Source organism: Neopsephotus bourkii, unplaced genomic scaffold (assembly GCF_033783945.1).
Source record: "Neopsephotus bourkii isolate Nb327-2 ecotype Australia unplaced genomic scaffold, CSIRO-AGI_Nbou_v1 NB_1825, whole genome shotgun sequence".
NCBI lineage: Eukaryota > Metazoa > Chordata > Aves > Psittaciformes > Psittacidae > Neopsephotus > Neopsephotus bourkii.
Genome location: NW_026902298.1, coordinates 11,606,563 through 11,634,158, shown reverse-complemented (window position 1 = coordinate 11,634,158; position 27,596 = coordinate 11,606,563). Strand labels below are relative to the sequence as shown.

Below are 27,596 nucleotides of genomic sequence, written 5' to 3'. Positions count from 1 at the left end.
ATATGCAAAATGATGCCTTGCTGTAATACGGAAAAGCACCCCAAGAAGAGGATAAGCATAAGCTCAAGTGAGAAGCAGGAAATATCTGACCACAAGCTTGTGTTTTAGGCAGGGAAAGCACGCTCAGCTGGATTGACAGACCAACATTATTTCAATCACAACACGTTTAAATGATGAAATAAAGCTGTCCCTGGCAGCACCGCCTTCCTCAGAAGCACTGTGTAGGTCCAAGCCCTACTGAGACTGTACAATAGAAATTGTTTGATAGTGCTTAAGCAATACACCTCCACTGCCAAGCCTGTAGCTTAGGAGAGCTGGACAATCAGTGCAGGTGCTGCTGCTATAAATAATGATTTTCAAAGAGTTAAGCTTGTCTTGGTCAAAGTGCAAACAAGCCATACATCTAAGGGAGCAGCAGCATTAATCTGGTAAACACTGAATAGGTGAGGTGCCCCCAGACTGCAGCCTTTAAAGTATTCCTCAGTTCTTGAGGAACTGGGACATTAAGCAGAAGCAGCAAGAAACCACTAAGGATTTACTGGGTGCTCACAGTGAGGTCACTGCAATATGATGGTCCTGGAGGAAGATTAGGAAAGAGTATTCCCTGTTTTAGAATGGCAGCAGTGTAATTTTCTGGCCTCCCCATGCATGATTGGGGGTCTCACGTTTCTGGATGATCTGGATTAGTGTAACTTTAATCTGTCACAGCGCTCATTCCATCACCAGCTCTGGCAGCAATCCAGGCAGAGGACAGAAAACCTCCAACGCAGTTTCTTTAGGAGCTTTCTTCCCCCCATCCTCCTCACGTCAATGGTGTTGGAGCTTTTTCTGACTCAGAAATGAGTCTGTTTTATGCTCCTGTTTCCTCCGAAAGCCTGAAATAATCACAGCCATCTGCCACAGGTATCATTCTTCCCATTTTATCATATCATAATGTGACTCAAAGACCACAGAGTAGGCAAGTATCAGAAAGATGTACTAAGTTTTTTACACCTTAAAGAATAAAAACATTAAAAAAATAGCAGATTATCATGAGCTGTTTTATTTGGTTCTGGTTTACATCAGTTTTGAGAAAAAGGTGTTGACTACATGTATCATACTAAAATAAGAGGGGGAGGGAAAAAAACATCAATACTCAGTTAAAAATACATTTCCAAATTTTCCTTTAGTGGGAGCAGTAACTGAGAGCAGGAAACAGAGCTATGCTGAGCAAAAACTAGAACTGTGGCATTTCTCATGTGTGCTGTGACAGTTATGAAGCAATCCCCCTCCTCTTTCTGCAACCATCCACCATGCCTCCCTTGAGTGGGGAGCAGCATCCCCATTGCAGGATCAGCTGGAAAAGAGGAACAGCAGCTCCTCTACCAACTTCATGTATCAAAGTGAACTTTAGGGTATGGGTTTTGGTATCTCCTGTAGGCTATGAGGAGATAAGATGCTCCTTACCTCCAGAACATCTTTCCTACATAGCAGAGCTGTTCAGCCTGGCCCAAGAAAGAGATTAAGAGTTGTTCTCTAAGAGTCTGAGCACTGAGTTTTCTCGTCTACCCAGCCAACACTGCTGCAAGACAACTCTGGGGAAGGATAGAAGGATCCTAAGCAGTTCAGGCACCTCAGCTTAATCTGCTGCCTATACACTAGCTGCATCATCCCTATTCTGCAGCTCTTAGCACTTACCTAGAGCTTCTGAGCACTGAGAGGCTTATGAAGTGTCCAGCCTCACCATGGCCCATCCAGGACTCAGGATGCACAGTGGAGGGGAATGCTTTGTGAGGGACCCAAACACTTGCACTATTCATGGTTGCAATGCTTCCTAGTTCTTATTAGAGATTAGCCCCCACAAGTATCCAGTCCTCTCTCTGAATTAGCCACCACATCACACAAAATACACTTGGATTCACTCTAGAGCTGGGGCTGCTATGAAAGAGTCCTTTCAAAGATAAATGAAAAGCATGCCATCTGTAAATAAAGCAACCTGCACCTATGAAACCAGACATCTTCACTAGGAAGAAAGGATCTCAAGCCGAAGGCAATAAAATATCTCAGTAGGACTGTTGGAGTTTAAATTCCCTCTTTGAAGTACCACACAGCACTGTTGTTATGTGTGCTAGTGAATAGCTCAGCATCCTCAAACTAGTTAAGCACTACAAGGAATTAGAGATACCGTGTGCCAGCCACTATTTTCTGTGAACTCACTGACAATACTTTTGCTGCAGTTTGACCCTCTGAAGCCTTAAAAGTGGCATTGCTGAGGGTTGCCATAGAAGGAGGGAAGGAAGAAGTGGAAGCAGGTGGACTGGATAAAAAATAAAGCTCCTGCAATGTATTTCTGAAGACTGCTGAGCACCAGTTTCAGCAGAGCAAACAGCAACACTCTGGATTAAGCACATGAAATCAGGATCAGAGACACATAGAAATGCGAGTTAGCTATTCTCTAATCCCTCTTCCTCCTTTTGACTATGTTCATTTGCAAGAGACTAAGGCCAGAGAAAGCACTTAGGTATACCGTAATCAATAACAAATCAACTGCTTTTGAACGTAAAACCCTGCACCTCTCTGATGCCTAAAATGAGACTGCTCAGGATGTCTTTCACAGAAGGTTCATGGTATTACCAAGTGGACCAAAGCCAGGAGCTAAAGCCAGGGTAACAGCAGAGAGAAAGTAACTGTGATAAGCTGTTAACAGCAGCTCAGTGGCTTCTAAGCTTAGCCTCATTTTTGACCAGCAGGAAAGGTTCTGGATACTGCTTCACTGAACCCACTGCCTTAAGCAAGGCAGCCTCATTGATTTGAGCATGTTTCACCTGCTAAAGAGCAGCATTATTGGTCTTGTATGGGCTTGAAATGACATCAGAGTGCACAGCAGCCTCAAGAACACTTTGAAGGAAACTTACGAAGGATGCTCTCAAAACCATTAAAGCCCCTCTGCTTTTGTTTGTGTACTCTAGAGACACTTCTATTTGTCCCCTAAATAAACACTCACTCTCCATTCCTTCACTTAAAAGGCTGATGTGAAGCTCCAGTACTTCCTGTGAAGTGTTGTAACTGTGAGACACCCTCAATCTACATGTAGGTCCTGGGAATTCAGTGGCAGGAGCACTCCTGCTCAGCCTCCCTCAGGAGGAGCCAAGCCCAGCAGCATTACCCTCTGCCAGCAGTCAAGTAACTCAGCTCTACCCACTAACAAACATAACTCTTGGAAAGATGAATGGAATGGGGGGAGATGGACACAATCCAGACTTCAGCTCTTCCAAAAGCTGTCCTTCCCCATACACACACACCCCTAACCCAGCTAAAGAAGCTCCCTCTGAGAACCAGGGCTCTGTCCTTTACCATCTCCCACGTGGAGTCTCAAAGAGGTAGTCCAGCTGCAGTGCGCCCCAATTTCCCATGGCAGAGAATTGCTAACCCTCAACAACACTGCACCTTGAAGTCTGTTTATTACCCTGCAATCAGTTAACACCAGGCAGGTCTCTGGGTATCAGCAATGAAAGAAGTAGTATTAACAGACAGTGCTCTTTGGGAGAAACGTAAAAAACAACCCCCCCGCACACTTGTTTTTACTTACACTCTGCTCAGTTCCAAGAAGTCTGTTTTTCACCCCGCATGCTGCTGTCAGGATACACACAGTCTCGCAGTTGATTCCCATTTGTCATGATGATTGTTTCCACCAAGAGAGATCCTGCCTTAGGAAAACATCTTTATATTTCCAAACTCTCAGCAGCCTGAGATACAGCAAACTGCATAGCTCACTATCACCAAAAGATGAAAGATCTTCTCCCTTTTCTTACCTCTTCTCTCCCTACACATTCCTTGTCAAGTCTTACTGCCCACTGGTGTCATCCACAAAGCAGAAGAGACAAATGACAGCTCAGATGCATGTGAAATCACTGCCTCATGCTTTTCTCCCTCCCTGCAAAGGCAAGACCCAACTTAATCAGGGGTCACCTGCTCAACAGAATGCCTAAAAGCTCCCATCTCTCTTTAGGAACGTCGGTGTCGTTAACACAGGAAATGCTTCAGCCATTCTCTTCCCAGAAAATAGAGAGAACATGTTAGCAAGCGTCTCACGGGCACCTAAAAGGATGGCCCGTAATGTTGCAGTGGTGCTAACTTAGGCCAGGTTTAGGTAGTCTCTGAACCATACAAAAACTTGGGGTTTTCTCCTCACAGCAACTCCTGTGACTAGTTTTCACAAACAGTTGCAGAAGCTGAATTAGAGAAGACTGCTGTTATATGCATTACCATTTGGACTTGCATGTGAAGATGAAGTATTCGTCTAGCCATAGCTTCCCCAAGTTTTCTTTCACATGGATTCTCTAGGATTCCGGACTTTGAGCATACACTGGGGCTGTTGACTATGGAGCCACAAATAAGAGCCACTCCCCATCACCTATTTTCAGGTAACTTATAGGAAGTCAGTATCTTTACAGTGTGTGTGTCAACCAAAACTGCACTTGGCAAACACATTCAGAAATCGTAGAGGGAAAACACAGACACACAAAAAGGGATATAACAAATGTGCATGAGCTCAGATGCCCAGGCGTCGTTTCCCTAGAAACCAGGCTAAGGACAGGAAAATCCTGTAACCAACAGCAATGTCTGTAGCAGAGCATCATGATTTAATAGCAAAGCCTTGTGCTTTGGAGTGTAAGCTTAAAAATAACCATCCTTCCTTTCCCTCCAGATTATACAGCTGCAACACGCTGACAGGAGCAGATAGTGATTGCCTTGTAAAGTTCAGACACTAAAATTACTAACGACAAGTGTATGGCTGCACATGATACAGATGAGACTGGGATAAACATCATCCTTCCAGATAATTGGTAGGGAGCTGCTGTATTATAAGCACCCAGGGTAAAAAGAAAGGATTCTCAGGCAAATCATCTGCATTCACTATTCCATGGAATCAAATCCAAGTTTCAAAACAAAAGGATTTCACAGAGTAAAGGGGTTTGATGGGAACTTGCCCACCATGTTATTGCCCACCTGGGCAATAATAACAGCATCAGCACATACTGCATATGTGTAAGGCTACTTTCTGAGAGAGCTCTTCAACCCAAACCCATTGCCAAAATTCACAGTGAATGGCACAAAGATGACTTGTGGGCAAGTGTTATATGGATTGCATCATATAGGGACTGTTATTACTAGAAACCGCCTAAATGCATATGGATTTCAAACAGTAAAAATCTCTATTAAGGGTCTTGGATATCATAGGTATAACATCCCAGTAACACTGTGTAGGTCAGAGAAGACTTCTTCCTCCACACCAGCATACTTTAGATGCCACTTGTAGCAATGGTACATCTGTCTCAATGCGTAAACCAGCAGAACTGAGTCAACAAACTCCAAAACACATGGAAGTGGAAAGCAATATTTTCAGACTAGGCACTGGACTGCAAAGATGATGCTGGTCCAAGGGCATCAAGGATCTTCCTGCCGTGCAGTAGAGCGGGGGGGAAAGGCCTCAGAAAAGAGAGAAGGGAAAGTATTTCTGACTACATCGGTTGGTTAGAGGCCTTGATTGCAAGAGGATTGAATGCTCTTTCCTAGCGCTCTGTGCACAAGCTATGATTCCCTGGATAAGATCTTAATCTGCCAGTGGTGGAGAGTGTATATGTATCTTCAGACATCTTAACAGGGGCTGGAAGAAACAGGTTCTTCCATTACTATTTCTTTAACTTAAGAGAAGGTGCCTGGTTATCTGACGGTGCAATCTTTGAGTCAGTGGAAACAGAAAAAACCATGAAACCTGTTCACAGGCTGATTATTATGCAGATCAGCAATCGTTATCCTTTCTCTCATTACCTCAAATGCTTTCTGCCATCTGTTGGTAACAAACCTGCATCTGGCAGATTACCAGAGGAGCCCTAATCAATGGGTAATTGGGGTAAAGGATTGTGTGGACAATCCCAGCAATGAAAGCACAGAAAAACTTACAGCAGGAGAAGAAAGTTTGCCTGTCACAAGTGTGAGATCCTATACCCAGCGTTTCCCTTCTTGTTGGGAAGAGTGTGGAGTGGGAGAGGCACAGATTTGTCACAGGGAATGGAATGAATTATACCAGCCTCTGTAATGATACCTCAAGCAAAAGGTTAATTTCCAACAGATTATGCCAGGAAGTGCTGCCAGAAGAGGCACAGAGCAGAGCAAGCACAAACACACGAGTTTGCATTTCCACGGTTGCCTCTTAGAACCATCTGTTAATGAGACACAGAGGATGCTACGGGCTCCTAAGTAATGGCTCCTAATCTAGTCTCCTTGTGCCTTCTGATAAGAAACGCTTGAAGTATGTCCCCTGCAGGCTTTTCTTGTCCACCCATGAATTCAGGGTTCTGCTCCATTCCACATCGTTCTTCCAAGTCTTGATTACAACAGCTCCAATGTAATATTTGCATTATTCCTCTGGCTTCCAAAAGAAGCAAAGCTTCTTAAATCACCCTTACTTATGCTGAGCTCCCAAAAGGGACATACTGACAGACTTCAACTGAATTTCAGAATGAGGCAGAGTCTCAAAGTTACCAGTTTTGAGGGGAAAACTGAGTGGAAAAGAGAAATCCAGCCAGTGCCTCCACTAAAGAAAAGCAAAGGGGAGCTTGCTGCTCTGCATTCCCATCCTCAGCTGGTCAATCAGCAAGTGCTTTGAGCTGCTCTGCACATATGGAGCTGCCAAGTGAGTACCACTGCTGCTGTCCTCCTCTACCACGAGTACCTGGAGAGTAAGAGGTGAAAGTTTAAGTGGCATTGTAAAGACCTCTTCAAGAATCAGACATTACTGATTCACCTTTCAAAGAATGAATCAAAATAAAAGCAGTACTGCACTGTTTGAAAGATCCAGCCCATGCTGTCTGCCCTTCTGCACTCTGTATAGACCCAGAGGGCAATTTCAGCCAGAAAAGCATTCAGAGCATTTAACCCTCTCTAATCACATTATAATGGTGCTCGAGATGTCAAGGTATCGGAGTTTAACACCACAATAAATCAACAAGGCTAAGCTCCCAATACTAGATGGAAGGAGGTGAATAAGGCAGCACTTTTTAATGTTTCTGTTCTTTCTTTAAGCTGTGCCTTGCAGGCCACTGCTGCCTTGTACCTGTTTGCACTGGTCCCAGCAGCTGAGAAGGTACATACATAACATCTCCTGCCCAGACACCACCCTGGGAGTGTTGCATTTATTGGAGCATGGAAGGAACAAGGAATTCTTGTAGTAAGTAAAAAAGTGGCCAAAAGAAAAGAAGGAAGTAGAGATCCCTATAAATATCCAAATGCTGCCAGTGCCCACGCATGCTGGGCTGGGATCCAAAGTAACTGTTTTGGGGTGATAAGAACCCTTATTAGGCACCTGAATGCAGGAGAGGAGCACCAACACCCCAGCTAAGATGTTAATGAGACTGTGACAGAAAAACAACATCCTTGAGTGATCTAATAGCCAGGCTGCTGTGGCTAAAGTGAGAACATGAATCTTTACTATTCAAAGGGACTAAAAAGAGGCAGAGAAATACAACTGCAAGTTGTTTTTAGAGGTATGTTCCCAAGAGATAGAGATCTTATTTCCTTCCTGCTATTAAAGGAAAGGGGTCACTTTGATACATACTGGATTACATGAGGGCAGAGAGCAAAACTCCCATTTATTCAAATCCAACAACTTTATATTTTATTAATTCAGTATTTCAGGGACATTACTGCAATCCCCACCAGAAGCCTGCAAGATAGAATCATAGAATAGTTAGGATTGGAAAAGCCCTTAAGATCATCCAGTTCCAACCCTCCCTGCAATAGGCTGGTTCAGTTGCATTTACATCCCCACAGACAGTAAGCATCTGGACATAACTTCTTGTAGGCTACCAACTTGGACTGCTACCAAACAACTAAGGGTTCAGGATAGCTTGTGACCCAAATTCGGTAACTTGAAACTTTCAGAGAGGGAACACCAATACAGTTGTAGAGAGAGATTTGACACACTGTTCTTTGGGGTTTTGGTTTTGTTTTGACATGGGGATGTTGTGTGACATTGAATGGGGGAAGAACTTGGTCTCTTCTGTACAAGATCAGATAGCTGTTTGCCAATGGAAGGAATACTTTCTCCAGCCATCCTGAGCCTCCCACATTCATTAATGGTATTAGTCAGAAAGCACGGAGCACAGTGAAATCCCAAATCCTGTTCAGATGTCATTTGTGGCACTGGAAAAGCAGTGTAAAATACAAAAAGGTTACCCAGTTGTTCAACATGATCATACTACCATGGGCATTGCTATATATTTTAATCTCAAGCTTTGTTTAAACAGCCACCCTATTGCTTTGCTGCTTAGACAGCTCTGAACAGCTACACTGAACACAGGAGAGTTGGCATTAATTCAAAGACATGACATGTAATTGTCCCACTGACACCTTAGTAGTGACTCAGCTGTGCGAGCATCTAAGAGCATTTTAAGCATCCTGAATATTATAACATATGGACAAAGTAGTTTAGGAAATAAAAGCACCCAAAAGCCAGGTATGACAGGCAGCAGCATCTGGGAGAGATGTTTATACACCAGTAACCCTCTTGGATTCAAACTATGCTCTGTCCTAACCTAACTCCTCCTTGTTCCACCAATATAGGAGGGTTTGTAGATCCTCCCCTGTGTTGCAAATGATACATCTGAGGCATCCTTCCCCTCACAGCCTTCTCTTTGATGCTCCAGTCTGTTACTCAGTGAAAAGCAGTACACCTTTCAGGAAAGACAGATTGGCCAGAAGCAAGTATTTTCGCAGCCTGTACTAATTCTGCTATATTGGAACAAAGACTGCAAGCTGCATTCATCACCTTATGCTGGCATGGCTTTGGTCTGTCTTCCATGCTTCACCCTTCTGAAATCTGGAAGCCAGCAGCCTCCTGTGATCCTCTCTACAGAATTCTCTTCCTCATTAGTTTTCAAGCTTAGCAGCAGGAAGGTTCACCATTCACCTCCTATTGACCCTTCCTGTGTTTAGTAGTTATGTTAGAATCAAACAGTTCTTTGATAGAGCAGTGAGCAGAGAAGGTGAAAGAAGTGAATGGGAGACATGAGCTAGTGCTTGTCCCAGAGACAGAAGAATGAATGAAAAAAGGTACAACATGACAGGCATCATAAAGATACTGAAGCAGAGTCTCGTAAGGAGGAAGTCAGCTCCAAAAGTGTTATGACTTCTGAAAAATGGGTTAAGAACACTTTGAGTTTCAAGGTTCTACCTACAGACTTTGGTTGCCCTACAGAGAACATCCAATAAGCTTGCTGCAGCCTAGCATTATGCAGATGTGCTGAAGGACTGACAGTATGACTGACTATGGCGTGTGCAGAAATTCCTCCTCATTTCCACCTAAGTTCAGCCTGAACTTCCCAAGTTGTTGATTTTCTTCAGAGCATAGCTCAGGGCAGGACAAGATGACTGGCAGGCAAATAGTCCACACCTTTACTTTTGGCTCAGGTGCCGCAGCATCAAGTAAGCAACTCGCTGTAACTCAAAGCTGCTGAAATGCAGCACTGAATCATGAAGTTACCATTTTCCAGGTACCTCTCCATAAGGATACAAGGGCCACTCAAGGTTCTTCGGTAAACCCCCTCCTGCTTCTGTAACCACGCTGCAGAGAAAAACAGCTTTCAGGGAGTAAATCTGGATTCTTCACTAAGCAAAGAAACTACTGCCAGAGTCTAGGCTTGCCGTGTGCTGCATACTGCTATATACTGTTCCACTCCAGTCTCCCGCAACAGTTCTGTGTACAAATATAAGGCAAATCAAAGATTACAAGACATTTCTCAATCAACAGCCAACAACAAGCTTAAGAAGATGCTACTTATAAACAGAAAAGTCCACATTAAGCCACTCCAGCTCACAGAAGAGGACATTTCTGTCCTTAAAGTGTTCCTGGAGAAGCCTGAGCTGAAAGAAATACAAATAAATGTTACTTTAGAGTATATAGTTACTTTCTCACCAAGAATGTTCAATAGAATGAAAACAAACTCTGGCTTATTATGGAACAGGTTTTGGTATGTTCTGCTTTCATTAGATGTTTCCTGTACTAAAATAGTTTTTGCTTTGGAAGCCCTGTCACTGCAAGACTTTGAAGCACACGCTGAAGATAACAGTAAACAACCCTGCAGAAGAACGCAGCAGAAAGATGACATGGTCCTAGTTATTCCAATCTCATTAACTGGGCAAGCAGACCAGTGTTTGAAGCAGCCTGCACAACATAAGGAAGAGCTTTCTCCCCAAAAGGCTGCTCATCAGGACCCACCACAGTAACACAAACGCAGATGTCACTCTGAGACAGTTACAGCCTGTCACATAGGCAAGTATTAAACGAAGAACTGGCACACAGAGGAGAGTAAGCCCCAACTCTCAGTTTCTTCCTCACCCAGCAATATTCTGCTCAGTTCTGTCAAACAGCACGAGCTGATCTAAATTTATGGCCTTGTTACCAAGGATGGTGACATACGGTTCAGCTACATGTGGAATATTATTTTCTTTAGATCAGCTGTAATGTTATCTTGATAGCTACTATGAGAAAAATTGGACAACAGCTATTTTGCTAGACACATGTTAATTAACCAAAGTTCTTACCAGAGAATAACTCTTGTTCACATGGTGAAAAACACACAGCAGCATCAAAACCAGCCAGGGCAGCTGCGAATAACTGTCATGTAAACCTGGGGAGAAAAGTCCTGAAAACACTAATACAGCAGCTTTCTTGGTGCTTTTTTTTCTATGACATTCCTAGTTCAGCCAAAGGCACTGGCCCAAAGTGTGTGAAAAGAGATCAAAACACTCCAGATGTACTCGTGGAGAAAAGCACACCGTGCACCTTGCTTTCAATAAAGGTCGGAAAATAAGAGAATCTACAGATAGGAGCAACTTTCTGCTGAACCCAGTTCCACAGTAATAATTCATTCATTAGGAAATCTATGCAGTATGTACATGCAAAGAGATGAAAAAAAGACTGTTTAGTAACTGATTGGAAAACACAGATGTCTGCCTAAACGTTCAGGCTGTTATTCAGAACATCATGCCCCCAGCCAAGTGACCAGCACTTGGCTTTCAATTGCATGAAATGGAGAATACCTGCTTTTGGATACCAAACCAGCTGTTCAAGCCTTCTCATACAAGCCACCACCATGAACCATTCAATATGAGCACAAATGAGGGGTAGGCTATGGTTGAGCTTCTTCTGAACACTTCTGTTGCAAAAAGTCATACCAGTAGTATTCTCAGTTACAGATGAAGCAAACAAACTGTGTGTTAAACAAACAAAAAGGCTACATCAAATCCTCTTCTGAACACAACCCAGCCTACAACCAACACAGCAGCATGGGAGGAATATATGAACCCCTGCAAAGCAAGGAAATGCCAAAATTACTACCTGACACTTATCAGGTACAGCCTGTATGCCCATTTATAAAACATGGGTCTTTATGTGGTGTTTGGAAGCATATGATGGAAACCTCTGTGTATCAAAGACAGCCTTATGTTGTACAGCCACATCAGCTGTGCTTATTCCTACAGCAACCAAGCTCTGCAGCTCAAGGGTTGAATTAAAACAACTCTACAACCATTATCATAGTGGCTGTGAAGCACTGCAGCAAGTCTGAACCCAGTACTGACTTGCTGCAAGTTGGAAACCGTGTTCTGCTGAGCTGCCCCATAACAAAGGGATCAGTTATATTTGTACTTGTAACTCCTGTAGCTTCCTTGTTCCTAAGCAACCGGTGTTCAGTCTTATTCAAACAAGCTGCTCCAATACCTCTGATCATGAAATGCCTGAGTCCCTTTTCTTTTTCATCCCAACCAGTTTTAACAGGTAGATCTAACAATTTTGTTTAATCTTATTCCCCTCCTTCCACTGGAAAGCAGCTGCAGGCCAGGGTGCTTTGAAGCTCATTGGTAGAATCAAATAAGTAGCCTGATGCCTCTCCATGAGACCTGGGAGTGAAAAAACCCAAACACTGAGTTGATGAAGTATTATGAGTCTCCAAAATCACAATAAAGGCATGAAGCTCAAATCATAGAGGGTTCGTAAGGTGTAAGGTCCAGCCTGAGCAAGGAGACAGCACACAGTTCAGAAGCTGAACCCATACATAACCCACTGCAAATTTAAGGCACTCCTGTAATGTTCTGCTTTCAAGTACTGAGCTCTTGAATTTTACCAAAATTACTATTCCAAACAAAAATACCTTTTTCTTCTCCAGCACCTCAGTGTGAAAAGTACAGATCCATCAATATCACAGTTCCACTGGGGAAGCTTCTCTGAAGTCAGATACATAAAGTTCAGACAAATTATTTCATAGAAACCACCATACCCTCTCCTTTCTAGGGCATCCCTTCCTCTATGTACAGAAAAGACAGCTCATAACCAGCCTCTCTCTGCTTTGAGGATGCCATATGTTTATGAGGATTCTCTCATAAACACAACACATACCACAGTGAATCACAAGGTACTCCATCTCTTCTGGGGAAAATGACTTAATTCATCTGAATAAAAAAAAAAATCCTAATTTAAAATCCAAAATTCCATATTTTGGTATATTTCAAACCTCAAATTTCAGCTCAGCACACTTGTTGCAAGGAAGAGGTCTGTTTTCAGTCTGTCACCCCACTGCTCAGGACAGGGTTGTTGGATAAGTGATGCAAGGAACAATAGACTTCCCAATAGTTACACTAGAAGCAAAGTAATTGCACTTGTAAACATAGACAGTGTATACACTGACAGTGACAATACATTCCAAGAACTACAAGCTAATACATGACTACAGACTTGAGTCAAACTACAACATCTGATTTTGATGGAGCACAAGATGTTCCCATTCCCACTTGCTTATAATTGGGATTACGACCCTGCGGCTCAGAGGCAAAAGCAAACACACCAGCTTCTCTGTTCATGCAGGTCTGTGTCCAATATTGTATTACAAATCCAGCTTTATTGGCAGTTTTAACAAAACATACTACATGTGAACGCAGGCAACTAAGGAGCTGGCTCACATTCACTTCTACCATCACTGCTGCCAAGACAGCGTGAAGAGGAAGCAGAAATGGCCAGATCAAGAACACCAAATATTGTAATTCTAAGCCCAGGGACCGTCTCTCTACAGTTTACTAAATCAGCTATGTCTGCAGGAACTTACATGAGAACACAGTTAAACAAAGGCGGATCGGTACTCATTTGTTGACTGAATAAATCCAGCTTTTGATATTCAAAACCTGAAAAATGGTGGTCTATGAACTGAAATTGCCTTTCAGTTAAAGACAACATTTTTTAGCATCTTTGCCTCCAATAATTACCTTACAGGTCTCTCTCCATCCTGCCCCCCAAAGGCACTTGGAACCTGCTTCAGCTCCTCATGGTTTGGCACGGCTCTTTCTTCTGCTACCGAATGCCTTTCACTTCCCTGCAACAAACTTCACTATTTAAATGGACAGCAATGACATCTAGTGGCTTGTCAAGAATTTGCCTCCCTTAGTTTCCAGCCCAGTCATGCAGGCAAAACCTAACTCTAAGCGTTTGTTTGCTGCTTCCAATCACATAGGCCAACAGTGACTGCATCCGACATCTCTACAAACTCTTCCGTAACACACACACACCATCGCCTCCCCCATCTCACCGCATTTCACCAATCCCTTGCTTGAAGCCATGGAGAGGTGAGGTAGTAGGCACAAGTTTGCTTTAGGCCTTGCCTTCACAGCTGAGTATCTTCAGTGTAAGTCTATCTACAGGTATTTGTTCTGGTTACAGGGGCTCTGTGGTTATGCCCTTTTGGTTATGCTGTTCTCCAGCTGCATTACAGTAAATGGTAGGGGTTATTCACACAGACAAGGACAAGGCCCGAGGGCACATCATTTGTAACAGCTGGTACACAGCTCATTCACAGCTAAAAAAAACATACAAAGGACTGTGATTTCTAAAATGTAACTGTGCTGAAGTCACAAGGAGAAAAGATAAAAACACTATTCTGAAAGCAAAGAGGAAAAAACCTCAGATTAGATTTACAGGAGTACATTAAAGTCACTTCCCCCTAAAATCCCTCACCTTTTTCACTGAATGAAACTTACAACAGAAGCACAGGTGAGTGGTTATTGAAACTTTTGAAGCATGTGGCATTGTAAGGAAACTTCAGCAGATATCTTTATATAGCTTCCTGTACTACTGGCCCTAGTCATCTAATCACTGACAGGGTGCTTGCAGGCATTAACACTCTCCATAGCCTTGACAGTGAATGACCGAGAAGATTTTTCAGTGCACAATAATGAGGAAGTGTGAGATCTGTGGTGTGTGTATCTGGTGCACAAGCCTACAGCCCTTAGAGACTGCTGCATACTAGTCATTAAAAAAAAACCCAAACAACCAACCTAGTTCTACTTTTGTTAAGTGAGACACATTAATACTCAAGACTGGAATCAGTAGTTCCTGAGCAGTATCCAGAAGGTGATAGTAGCTCCTATCACCCCATCTCAGGCAAAGACTTGAGAGCTTTTATTTACTTGCTATGCCTCAGTTCCTACAGACACGCACTTCTTCCAATCTTATGGACAAGCAGATCTCCCTGAAACGGTCTATAAGTAAATAGTATTGCTAATTTGCAGAGCACAACAGAAGCATTTAATGATGCAACTGTTCTGCAGCACTGACAGGAAAAGAATGGAATAATTCTAACATACCAATACATATACCAATATACCAAGAAAGCATGCTGTAAAAACCCCAAAGTAAAGAAGTGGAACAAGCATTAGGAACATCTGAAGGAAATGAACTTGAAATGACTCCATTAGAATGAGCTGCTACTCACGTTTCTGCTAAAGGGCAGAAAAATAGCCACTTGCCTTTGCTCAGAAACTGGTTTAGGTAAGGGGCTATTGTTGCTTTAGAATGCCATATACCATATACAACTTTAAGCATCACACTGCTTACATGAAAAGATGATGAATCAGGAGCAGCCAGTTACAACAGGTTTAATGCTGAACTTCAAAAGACATCACATTCAGTTTTCATCACAAATTCTTCTGGCAGACCCGCTGACTTACTCAAAGCAAAAGGCTATCCAGAGCCAAAGAAAACTACGGCATGTGTGGTTTCTGAACACTGCAACAGTGGTTTGATAAAGCAGCAACAAACACTACCAGCTGGCAATGAGACTGCCCATCCCATGGCTCCAACAATGAAAAGAGGATCTCAAAACCTCAGGTATTCCTACTGACAGCTCTGGCTTTTATTACTCATGTAATTTTATACAGATAAGATCCATTCATTCCAGGCTGAAGTTCCCAACGAAAGCACGGATGTTCTTCTGGACTGCTGTACAGTTATCAACATTCCTAGGTCAGCTCCTTAAGGAAAGCAATATATAATCTCTTTCAATGGTGTGAATACCCATTTCTACAATGCCAGAAAGAGCATGACTAGTAAGCAGGGAGGTATTCAAGTACATGCATTCGTGTGAAAGAGCTGAAGAAGTTTTGCAGGAGAAAGTATTTTCTGTTGCCTTAATTACAAGAATCATCATTTTTAATTTAGATGATTGAATCCTTCTGCCAATTACTACATTTGGGATTCAGCCTCAAACAGAAGAAATTCATTAAAACTTTAGTTTCTTCAAAACTAAACCAAGGAATCCTTGCTAAGTCAACTGAATACGATGGTTTGTTCCCTCACCCACAATGCAGAGATCTCCACCTTCTGAGAAAAACTTCCCAAGTCAGAGCAATAGGCCTACAGTGACCTGCTGCCACCTCCAGAAAGTATCAAATACTGTCAGGAAGGCAAGACTGCCTGGTCACTAGGTTCTGGTTTCAAATAGCAAAGCAAATTTCACACCAACAGAACTTTTCTGTAGTCTACCCTTGAGGGGACCTGTGACTGGATCTCCTGTCTAGTGCTCAAGTGCAGCTTGTGGTGGATGACAATACGGCAATACAAACAGGCTGTGCTTCTGCTTGCAGAATATCTACCAGCTGAAACCTTACTACTGTATATATAAATTTTGGGTTGGGCAAAGACAGAACCAAGACCCACTATACAAAGACAGCTGTATTAGAAATAGGATTCAAATAGTGAGGAAGGGGTGAACAGGCTACAAAATATTGCCAGAAACAGTAGCTAGAGAAAACTGAAATGTATGGTCTTGTCCATATAGATTGTAGGAAAGAGAATTAGACACCTTAAATTTCAGACAAACGTGTATTATGAGACACTCCTGCTTGAGAATGATACACATTCTTGTATTACATTGTGTAGAAACATGTAAACATCATGCTACACAAATACAAAACATATATGCAACAGCATTTGTCCTTTCATGTTCTTTCCATGTATGTGGTTATAGACTCTCAGCAAAAAGGAATCAGAAGGCAATTCTAGCTTTGGATGATGAATGAAGCCTACACTGCTTAGTGCTCACTACCTTTTCCTTCAAGCTTGTCTTCACCAAAACAAATACCACACAACAGGGAAGACAAATCATAGGTTGCTCCCAACTCCTTCTGGACAACAAGGCACTCCATTAGCTTCACACTGAGAACCTCAGAAGAACTGCAAGCAGGAAACATCTGCTAAATATATTCCAGTAGATTAACTCTTAACTATTGTTCAAGTTCTTAGACAGCCATAGCTGTTTCTCCACATGTTTCGAGACTAGCTCACCATAGTGACTCCACTATTCTTTTATTAAGAGTTCAACAGTTGCCACTGTGTTCCTGCTTCTGGAGATTATATTCTCACCACAGAAGCTTCACAAACTGTGAACAAAACAACTCTTGTGTACTGACAGTTGCAGGCTGGGAAAACTACAGCCAGCTCTGCATCTCCTCTTCATACTTCTGGGGATCAATAAAAGGCTTGTCAATTGACCGGATCATCAGCTCCCCACAGTACACACATTCAGCTGCCACAATATCATCAATGTCAGCTTTGATCTGTTCCCGGCTCTGCTGCCCCTTCCCCAAGCTAATGGTATCTGCGTCCTTGGGATGATGGTGACTCTTGGAAGGCTGACTGGTAGCTGCCAGCTTCTTCTGAAGATCTTCAAGTTTTGCCTGTTTATAGGCAGGGAGGTTTGGGAACACCGCTTGGAGGAGACAGTCATAGTGAAACATGTGGCCACACAGGAAAAGGTAAAAAGGGCGGTTTAGAAGTGGGAAGTCACAAGCAGCACATTTTTCCTGAGGCTCCACAGAGCCATACTTATTTCTCATTTCCTGGATGTCCTCTCGGATTCTCTTGGCACTCTGTGTGGCTTCCTCCATCTCCCTTTTCAGCTCCTCAATGTGCTTGTTGTAGTCCTCCAGGGAGTTACAGATTGCCTCCTTGAAATGGTCAATGGTGACAAAGTCTGGAAAGAATGGCAAGACATCTTCAATCTTCAGCAGGGCACAGCTGGAGAGGCAGGCCATTGCCTTCTTGACATCCTTCTCTTCCTGAACAACATGGCGAGCAATCTTTAACCAGAGCTTCTTCCGGAGTTCCTCATCATCTTCAGGGAGATCTGCACAGGACTTTGCAAGATCAACATCCACCTAGAAGTTGGACAGACAAGGAAACTGAGGTAAGCTTCCCTCTTTGTTTATCCACCATTCAACTTTGAGCCTGCTGTCCATCATAGGAGGCATTAATAGATAACTTCTATTGCTATTTCACTGCCTAGGGCTGCACTACTGGCCTGCTCCTTGTCTACATGTCAAACACCTCTCCTCTCCACCAGCAGTCTCCTTGAAGATTTGCTTGCTAACCAGCAGACAACCACAAAGCCTAGCACTACAGTAAGGGCAAATCCATGTCATAGTAGCTTTGCTGGCCACACATTCCAGCAGAGCCATCGCAATGCCAATAAAAAAGATCCAATAGCTCCTTGAAGGTCAGACTAAGCTGACAGAGGCATTCTTCTGTGATAGTTATCATCATGTAGGAATACGAATTAATTAGAATCCTGAACAGTAGCTATATGAGTATTGCATAAATGCAGATAGTTAAAAGTATTTGATGTTAGAGACTGAACTTAAGGCAGACAATACTCCCCCTTGTACTTTCCATGCCTCTACCTTCAATTATGGCTTGTCACAGCCAGCTGTCCACTTAAAACAAACATGAAAGCACAGAAGTACATTAACAGAGACAGGTCTTTCTTCCTACTTAGCTGCACAGCTCCTGCACTGATGAATCTGTCCAGTTCCTCTCAAATGCTCAGTTGCTCAAAATAACTTTCCTACATGTCATTGCACGCATGCACAGACACACACATACCTGTAAGGCGAGATCCACAGCCTCCTCATATAATTCCATCACTTTGTAAATATGGACACATGCACGGTGGTGCCCATGCTCTGCACACAGGCGCAATGCATACTTCAGGTCATAGTGGATCCTGTTTGGGTTGGTTCCTGCTTGCTCCAGGTATGATAGCAGCGAATCTGGCCGACACAAAGCATAAAGAGACAACAGGTAGTTGTGAATGGCTTGTTGAGTTTCCTCCAACTGATAGACACAGAACTCCATATATCTAATGGCTTCATTGATCTGCTGGGTGCTGGCACTCTGGCTGTAGTTAACAAGGGCTGGAATGAGGTTCCTAGCATCCAGTCTAGAGCCCATAGAAATCCAAGCATCAACTACCTTCTTGGGAATATGCTGGATGAGGACTGGAGAGAACTTGTAGAACAGTTTCTCGTCTCTGTGCCTGGACAGCACGTTTAGAGCCTCATCGTACTCATCGTGCTGGCAGTGGTGAGCTACTACACGCTCATAGTCCTGCATGATGACTGCAAAGTAGACCATGTGCTCTGTGTCCCCATGGCTTGCCAACAGCTCATAAATAGATGCCCGGTTATTAAATAGACAGTCTTTGTTTTTAGGACTGCTCAGGAATGTGCGAAACTTCTCCCGTGTATCCAGATAGAGATTTCGCTGTGAGGGATCTCCTTCCAGTACACCTAACCAGTTCAGGTAGAGCTCTGTCAACCACGTGGTCAGCAGAGTGGTCTGTGTCTTCTCAGAAGGCTTTAGATTACTCAGCTTCTTAATCAGAAACTCCATCAGGGCCTCTTCTTGCTTGGCTTCAATGAACTTAAGGGCAATTTCCTCAAAGTAGCTCTGGGTCAGCGCATAACACTTGGCACTGTCTAGATACCTCTTGTTTTGGAAGCAGTGCTCTGCTTCTTTTGCCAGCACAATATCTAGGCACTCTGGACGATCTTTACAATACTCTTTGGCTAAATCAAATTTGTTCATATTCATATACATCTTCCACACATCTCTAGATTCCCGCTGGACGTGGTAGCGAAACACCACTTTCTCAGTGTGGATCCAGATTTGCTGGACTGTGGGATCTTTGATCATGCGTGTCAGTAAACCAAACTTCTCCAGGAACATATCTTGAAAAACAACCTGCCCATTCAGAGTGCATACAGCCTTCACTCGATCAGGCAGCAGCAACAAGAAGTGGAACTGGGTGAGTACAATGGATATTGGCTTGTTCACAGTTATGTCAATATCAGAAGGATAAACCCAGACCCGTTCATCACTCAAAATTGAATCAGGACGGCTATAATCCAGTGTACCATATAAAACACCATTTCCCATCATCCAGGCAAAGGAGCGTGGGTTGGAACGCAGTTTTGGGGTGTAAAAGGCTATCTCACTGAAACCAAAGCTGGCCGGAAACTCCCGGAAGCTTGGCAAATGGTCAGCATGTAAAGCAAATATGGAGCTGAAGCCCTGCTGCTCTGTCCCTTCAGGCACTTTGCCAACAAACTGGAAAAGTCTCTTTTGAGTGGTGGCTATAATAAAAAATTTCCCTTCTATTCCTCGTTCAATCTCCAAGCAGCAGACTGGGGCAGGTCCTGATTCCTCCTCCAGAGTGTAGACCTGTCGGAAGTACTGGTCGGGATTAGTGCTGAAGAGGCTTCCCTCACTGACAGAGATTTCAGCCTCATAGATCTGTCCCTGGGCTGTCCCCACCAGGATAGGCCCAGTGTTGGTCTCTGTACCAAGGAATTTGTTCCAGCCCACACTTTCAATCAAGTGGCCTTTCCAGCGGGAGAGCGCTCGCACTTTCTGAACACTTCTGTTCAGGTAAAGGCATTCACTGGTGTTCAGAGCAATCAGGAGATGGGAGCCTGCCAACAGGAGAGGGGTATGGGAAAGAGAAGGAGAGAACAAATTAAGACTGTGCCAAAGCAAGTCAAATTCCTGAGGCTTCTAATCCTCACATTTGATAAACTCTGATATCAACATACTTAACCCAAGACTTTCCCAAATATTCCTTGGAATGTGGGGGATTTCCATGCTGGATCAGAATGGTAGTACATGAGTGGAAAACTTAAATTACTAGCCCCAGATGCTTCAGCGAGAACATATTCTTCTGTTTCACTAAGTGTTCTAAGGATAAACAGTTCCCAGAGTTCTCTCCTATCCCTGGCATCCCTTTCCAAAACTCTGGTTCGTTTTTTACGATCAGGCAAGGCTACAGGGAGCTGCAGTTGTTTTACAGTCCTTTCTAAAAGCCTTATACAGTCAGATACAGCCCAGGGTGACTGCAAAGATCTCCTTTAATTGGTTTTAACAGCCTCGCTCAGAACTAATTGCATGTGTTCATTTCAGAGAGGTCCAAAGCAACAACATACACACAAGCCAGTGTGTTTTCCTAACAGCACAAGGGGCAAATCAGCAGGCAGAGCCCCTGGGCAATGGAGTCCTGCCCACAGAAGAACCACCTCTTCTCCTTATTTACAGAACAGAAAGAGAACTCTTTTGCCAGCTCTTGTTATGCACATTCAGTTGCATCTGCTGCCAACCACTGTCTGTAAACACACATAGTCCGTTGCCTTACCTGTGTGGTCCAAAAACATCTTGTAGACTTTGGCTTCATCTTTGCGTCCCAGCTCCACCTGATTAGGTTCATCTGGCTTCCCAAGATCAATCCTGCAAACAGAAACCATGAAAGCATGTTTCCAACAACAGTTCCTGTAGGCGTAATTGCTTACTGTTCTCCATCTTGGGTTTCCATCTTGGCTTTTTATCCAGTTTGTAAGTTCTCTAACAACTTCAGGGAAAAAAGATAAGAGAAAGAAAGGGGCAAGACAAAATAAGCAGTAAGTGCAGGTCTCTGGCAGTGTTACCTGAGAAGGGTGTCTTTGCCAAGGCTCATACACAGCTGGTTAGAGGAGACCACTAAGCTGTTAATTTTCTCTGGAGGAGCAAAATCAATCCTTTGCTTGTTAAATATTGGTGTTTCCTTTTCCAGACGTGCATTCACATATCCTGGAGAAAGAACACAAACACTTAAAACCGAAACAAGACCAAAACCCCAAAACCACCACCCCACACTACACCAAATTCTAACCTAAAAAACTAGAAGGATCATCACCTGCTCTGGGTTCTACTAAGAAGGGAGCATAAACACAGAGAGCAGCACTTACATGGGTTTGTATAACAGGAATGAAAAGGAGCAATACACTTTACTGCTTTGTCATGGGTATGTATAACTGGAATGAAAAGGAGCAATACATTTTACTGCCTTGTCACAGAACTGCAAAATTGTCACTAATATTAATTTTAAAGCACAAAGAATTCCAGGGGAAGCCATAAAACTGTCACATAAACTGCATAAAAAGCTGAAAATGAGAGCAGAATCACAAAGTCATTTGTTTTCCTTGGTTGACATTTTATTTGCTCAAGACAGGAAAGAATGGCTGGTATTAGAGAAGACACAAAGAAGGCTCTGGTTTGACACTCCCATACAAGCTACCCATGAGACCATTATGGTGTTAATTGAAACATATTTCTCTCTTATTCCATGTTGAGATTGAACAAGTTATCATACTTGACACCCATCATTCACAAACTAAAGCTATTTTGAAAGCCATGTTGAGGTTTTTTGTATCCACATAGAAGACTTCATCACAGAGAAAAGTTTATTGGATTATTTGCTGCAGGGAACACAGCTGGAGGTCACAATGATGCTTTTGCCATAACCCTGTTTTACCAACCATAACACTATCCTAATTGCAGCTTTCCAGCTGGAAGGCATATGAACTACTTGCTAGAGCCAAAGCAATAAACAAGACCTGGTGACTGCTGAATCAATGCTCTAGTCTTGGCATAAATTGCTTCCTGATCCAAAACCCATTCGGACTGGTTTACTGTTTCATGACAAATCCCCAGATGGAGACAGACTAACCTAATTCTCAGATCCTTTAAAAAAAACAGGCCTGAATTCTAAGAAATGCCCAGTTAAGGTCAGAGTTAAGGGCTGAAGTTGGATAAGACATGGCGACCTTATAGGACACGTTGCATTTTAAGCCCAACCAAGCAAACCTGACAAATCAGTGAACTGAAAATGGCAGTGTATAACCAGAGCAAGTTAGCTCATGTGACTAGGTAGGTATTCAGCTAGTCAGTTTAGTCCCAGTCAGCTTGGGAAATGTGGCATCCATAGGAACGCATGTTGAGGGATTACTTATGAAAGTGGGTAAGGCAAAGAATGGAGAAGTAAGGTCTGACTTGAGGGAAGTGACATACTTCTGTAGAAATATATTAATACATGAATAAATAAAGCTTAGGAGTCTATACTTTTAAAACCCTCTGTGATCTTCAGTGCAGATGGGCAAAGCACAAGATGCAGTTCAAACTCATACCTCTGGCTACAGCAAAGACAAAAGCCCAGCCATAGGCAAGTGTTCAAAAAACTGAAAGACAAGTAGAGCTGTAACACCATGTGGCAGCACAGAGAAGCAGCATGACAGATTTAGTTTTCATTGAAGATGAGTAAACCTCAGTACCCAAAACCATAAGACTTGCAGAGACTGTGCCATTCTATTCCTAAATGAAAACAGCACTCTTTAAGGTCTTCCTATGAGGAAGTAAAAAAAACTACAAAACAGCTCAGGTATGCCAGTGAACTGCAAAATAAGGCAGCATTCGTATAAAACCAGACCCAAGTGATGACACTCATTAGCAAAATCCTGGAACACATGTGCCTCCACAAACAGATCTTATCACAAAGTTTCACCCATATCTGTCCCATGAGACAAGTTTTCCCAGGGACTGAATTTCCCATACGTACAGTCTTACATAAGCCTCTGACAAAGAAAACAGCAGAGGATCAGTCTGACCACACTACCTCAAACTCAAAAGCAAGACAGACTGGTATACTGCTACCCACATGCAATGAACTGATATCTAAAGCAAGCAGATCCATACAGCAGTTAGCCTGGACAGGAAGATTAAAACCCAAAAAGAGCTATACTAAGTTAAGGCCGCTCATGGCCAAAGCAGTTAACTAGGAAGATGTAAACTTACAGAAAAAAGAAACCAGGAATTGTACCTCAGAGGCAACAGACTACTTCCATTCTAAAGAGCATAGGCCTGACACTAGCCTGGGACTAACAGCACCACTTCAAAGCACACTCAATGCCTACAACCTCCCGCACGTTATCCTGAAAATCTCTAACTTCAGCCCTGTTGCTGTTGAAAATGCCAGTGTAGCAGTGGAAAGCAGCCTACTAACATTATGAATCCTTCAGCTGCCTATTCCACCAATGCCTTCTCCTTGACTCCACCTCACCACTAGACCAGCTGCAGGATCTTTAAAGGATTCTTGTTTTAGAGGAAAAATGCACATACAGGAACAGACAAAGCAACCACAATCCGAGTAGGCAGCCTTTTGCTCTGCACGTATGTTTTCTTCTCCCACATTGAACCACATCTTAAACATTTCCCACTTATGCAGATGTGCATTCCTTTATTTCCAGTGAAGCAAAGCAGATGTTCTTAATTTCAGATTAGGGAGCTGCAATGCCACAGTTTAAATTTCCTGGTATGAACTGTGCTTCAAAACTTGAGGACCAAGCTTGCCCAAGCTACAGATTCACATCATGTCATCTCAACAGATAAGCAATAAACACGTTTATATAGAGAGAAAAAGGAGGGATTACCCTGATAGGAAAAACTCACACACCAACAGGTCACCAAGTCACAGTCACTCAGGCAATCCTGAATTGTTTTTCAGATTGCCACTAAGCAAAACAAGGCTGACTGAGACACAGGAAGGAAAGGGAACAAATAGTATCTATACACAGGTAGGGGTTTAGGGCTGGGGTGGGAGAGTTTGTGTTTGTTAGATGTTGGGGTGTTTTTTTTATCATTCAGCCATAGTTCAAGCCAGTGGATTGGATTCCAGCATTTTTGACCCTTTAGGGCTGTAACCATTGCAATTATTGCTAACTGCTGTTAGTGTAGAATCATCACCACTAACATGAGGATTTTAACTAGTGTCTGTGGCAGGAGAAAGATTAACGTCTTTAACTTCCAGTCCTCTATACAAAGGAGATGTCTATTTTATAACAAGTTTTCCTTTCAAACAGTGCCTTCCTTCATCCTGACCCCTTCTGTTCAGGCTGAGATTCTAATGCAGCATTTCCCACCCTGATTTCTGGGCAAATCCGCATTTTTCCATAGAGCTTTTTAACCATTCAAAGATCTAAGCTCACAAGCTTCAGTCAAGCCTAGTGGGTCTAAATAGGTCTTTTTGTGCTGGAACTGCAGCCTCTGAAGACAATGCAGCAGTACTTTAGGTTGGCAACAGGGTCACTGCTTGGTTATCCGCAACTTGAGAAACAGCACCTGCAGTTTAACAAGCACAGGGACTAAAACATTAACAAGCACATTAGCTGAAATGGGGTAAGTTTTAACATCTTCCAAAACTTCCAGCCTAACCTCAAGGACTGCTTTCAGGAAGTTAGCTATTTGTTGCATCTTTTTCCAAGGTCAACTTCAGATTGCCCACAGCTTCTCCCAGCCCAAGTTTCATTTAAAATTACCAGGTCTGATTTAAGGACAATTAAAACCCTGATGAGGATGTACCTTTGCAATTCAGCAGTTTCCCAAACTTCCTTTGCCAACACCAACTGTCAGCAAACAGGCAGATTTCTCAACTCTAACAGTCATGACTGGAGACAGGGTTGCAGCAGTCAAGAAAAGCTGAGTCCTTGAAAATTTATCTTCTGTAACACAGCTCATCCCAACACTGTTTTGCACAACACTTACTCAGGACACTTAATCTTTATCTAACATTACACAACAAAATAACTATGCATGTTAAAACAAACGGGGGGGGGGCATACCTATTTCAGTACCTAGACTCGTGTAATGAGTAGTTCTGTCTTTGTATTTATACTCAATAATACACACAGTATAACAGAACCCATCGATTCTTAACACCTATATAGAATCATAACCTAGTTTCCCCAAAGGTTAACAGCTAGCAACACTGTTTAAGGAAAGGACTTGAAGGAGTATGCCCATCCAATTCCAAGCACTCAAAAAACCATTGTGAGGTGACATCAAACAGGGAACAGTTATTGAACCTAATAAACCTTGAATTTATCATAGAACATACTTACCATCTGTTTGCTTTCTCTCACATGAAAGAGACAACTAACTGGTCATCACACAGTTACTTTATATTGACTGTACACCTCCCTGGACAGTACTGTGTACCAAAGCTTCAGAGACCTGTTAGAAAAGCTTAACAGGGATACAGATTGCTTTCTTAGTAACCTTCTTCAGCAGTAACCTTGCCACTAACCTAACCACTCTAAGCCTTCGGTAAACTGCCCCTGGGTTTGGAAAGGAACCCTATGCAGGTACAGCTGTGCACACAGCCAGAATACTGTAACAGCTGGGTTCCTCAGAGGAGAAGAAACAGCCAGTGAGTTGATCTCAACTACCACAAGTCCTGAACTGAATAGCGCTGAGGTGTGGTTATAACTTGTGACTATGAAGGCGCTTCACAAACACACTTCCTACACACATCACAGGGCCTATAGCCTTATAAAGCCCTCCCACAGATAACCAGCATTTCAGTTTTGCTAAGATGACCTGCATTACAGAATCACTGGAGTTGGAAGGGACCTCCAAAGATCATATAGCCCAACCCCCTACCAAGGCAGGGCCACCTACAGCATATTACACAGGTTGGTTTTGAATGTCTCCAGAGAGAGAGACTCCACAACCCACCTGGGCAGCCTGTTCCCGTGTTCTGCCACCCTCAATGTAAAGAAGTTCTTCCTCATGTTGAGGTAAAACTCCTTGTGGTTTAGTTTATGCTCACTGCTCCTCATCCAGTACTGTGCATCACTGAAAAGAGGCTGGCACCATCCTCGTGGCACCCGCCTTTGAGATACTGATCTGCCTTAATAAGATCTCATCTCAGTCTTCTCCAGACTAAACAGGCCCGGCTCCTGCAGCCTCTCCTCATTAGAGAGATGCTCCAGACCCCTGATCATCCTTGTGGCCTCCACTGGATCCCCTCCAGCAGCTCCTTGTACTGAGGAGCCCAGCACTGGACACAGTGCTCCAGATGTGGCCTCATTAGAGGTGCGCAGAGGGGGACGATCCCCTCCCTCAACCCGCTGTCACACTCCTCCCGATGCACCCCAGGGTGCTACGGGCTCGATCGTCCCATGCATCAAAACATTCCACACGACAAGCGATGCAAACGGAAGCCGGAGCTGACTGCAGCACCCGGCAGCACCCCGCACCGCCTGACACCCCCCGCTGCCCACCTACCGGAGTGCGGGATGCCCACGCTGGCGCGGCTGTGCTGCACGGCGGCGGAGCGATACAGCGAGTCCTCGTACTCGTCCAGAATGGACGCCATGGCGGACACCGGCACCACAGGCCCGCACCCGCCACTTCCGCCCGCGCTCAGCTGACCCGAGTCACGTGCCTGCCCCGCCGCGCACTGCGCCTGTGCTGTGGCCCCGCGTCTCTCCGGGAGGGGAAGTGCTAGCCCTTCTCAGAATGGCGATAGGAGAGTGTCTTGACTTGGCTCCGTCTGTAGTCGCAGCCCGGACTTTCATGTCCCTAATAATATGTTAAAGTCAGCACATAACTTTGCTTCCCGGTGTTGGGGTGCATGCAGCCACAGCGAGGCTTGCAGGCTCTTTGCATCTCTGGTGCCTGCAGGCTCTGCTCGCTGCCGTCCTGTTGTGTGCAGCCATGCCCGTGATAACTGACCCTATGAGTGTATCAGCGTGCTGTAGTGGGATCGCTTAGTTGTGATAGCACTGCAAGCACGGTATTTTCTGCTGCATTTTTTGCAGTTTTTTTTAGGACAAGAGGCATCAGCCTCAGACTGCACTGGGGCGGGGGTGAGATTTGACATAAGGAACAATTTCTTCACTGGAAGGGTGGTCGGGTATTGGAGCAAGCACCGTCCTTGGGGGTGTTCAAACACTGCAGATGAGGCCCCCAGTGATACAGTTTAGTGGTTGGACTGGATGATCTTACAGGTCTCCAATCTTCTATGATGTTACTGACAGTAGTGACTGCAATCAGGAGCTGGCTGGGTTTGAACACCTCTGTACAAAATCCTGTGCTGCGACTTGTCAGTAGCACTGTGTGGTACAATCTTGGCGTTATTGCTAAAATAATGCTTGTGGCACAGCAGATGGGGATAGAGGATAAGGCTGCCCATGAACTGTGCTAGATTTGCTCTGCAAGTTTCTCCCAGCTTTATACACTGTGGGCCCAGGTTATGTATCACTAAATAGTACTTAAAATCTGTGGTTTTCTTCTGATATGCCAACAATTA

The 27,596-nt window shown here is 43.7% G+C and overlaps 1 protein-coding gene across 1 annotated transcript; it reads right to left on the bottom strand.

The window, feature by feature from the left end:
- Nucleotides 1-14,945: 14,945 nt before the first annotated feature.
- VPS18 (VPS18 core subunit of CORVET and HOPS complexes) lies at nucleotides 14,946-26,725 on the bottom strand. Its single transcript, XM_061343742.1, has 5 exons — nucleotides 26,570-26,725; nucleotides 21,118-21,259; nucleotides 20,829-20,920; nucleotides 18,245-20,115; nucleotides 14,946-17,520 (listed from the first exon to the last, which is right to left on the bottom strand). The coding sequence occupies exons 1-5, from the start codon at nucleotides 26,658-26,660 to the stop codon at nucleotides 16,792-16,794; spliced, it is 2,925 nt and encodes a 974-aa protein (XP_061199726.1). The 5' UTR covers nucleotides 26,661-26,725; the 3' UTR covers nucleotides 14,946-16,791.
- Nucleotides 26,726-27,596: the final 871 nt, after the last annotated feature.

Excerpts from the sequence above, each read along its gene's own strand:
- VPS18 (XM_061343742.1), bottom strand. The coding sequence starts at position 26,660 with ATGGCGTCCATTCTGGACGAGTACGAGGACTCGCTGTATCGCTCCGCC. Across the intron at positions 20,921-21,117 it reads GGCAAAGACACCCTTCTCAG|GATTGATCTTGGGAAGCCAG; the intron begins GTAACACTGCCA and ends TTCTGTTTGCAG. Across the intron at positions 20,116-20,828 it reads GATGTTTTTGGACCACACAG|GCTCCCATCTCCTGATTGCT; the intron begins GTAAGGCAACGG and ends TCCTGTTGGCAG.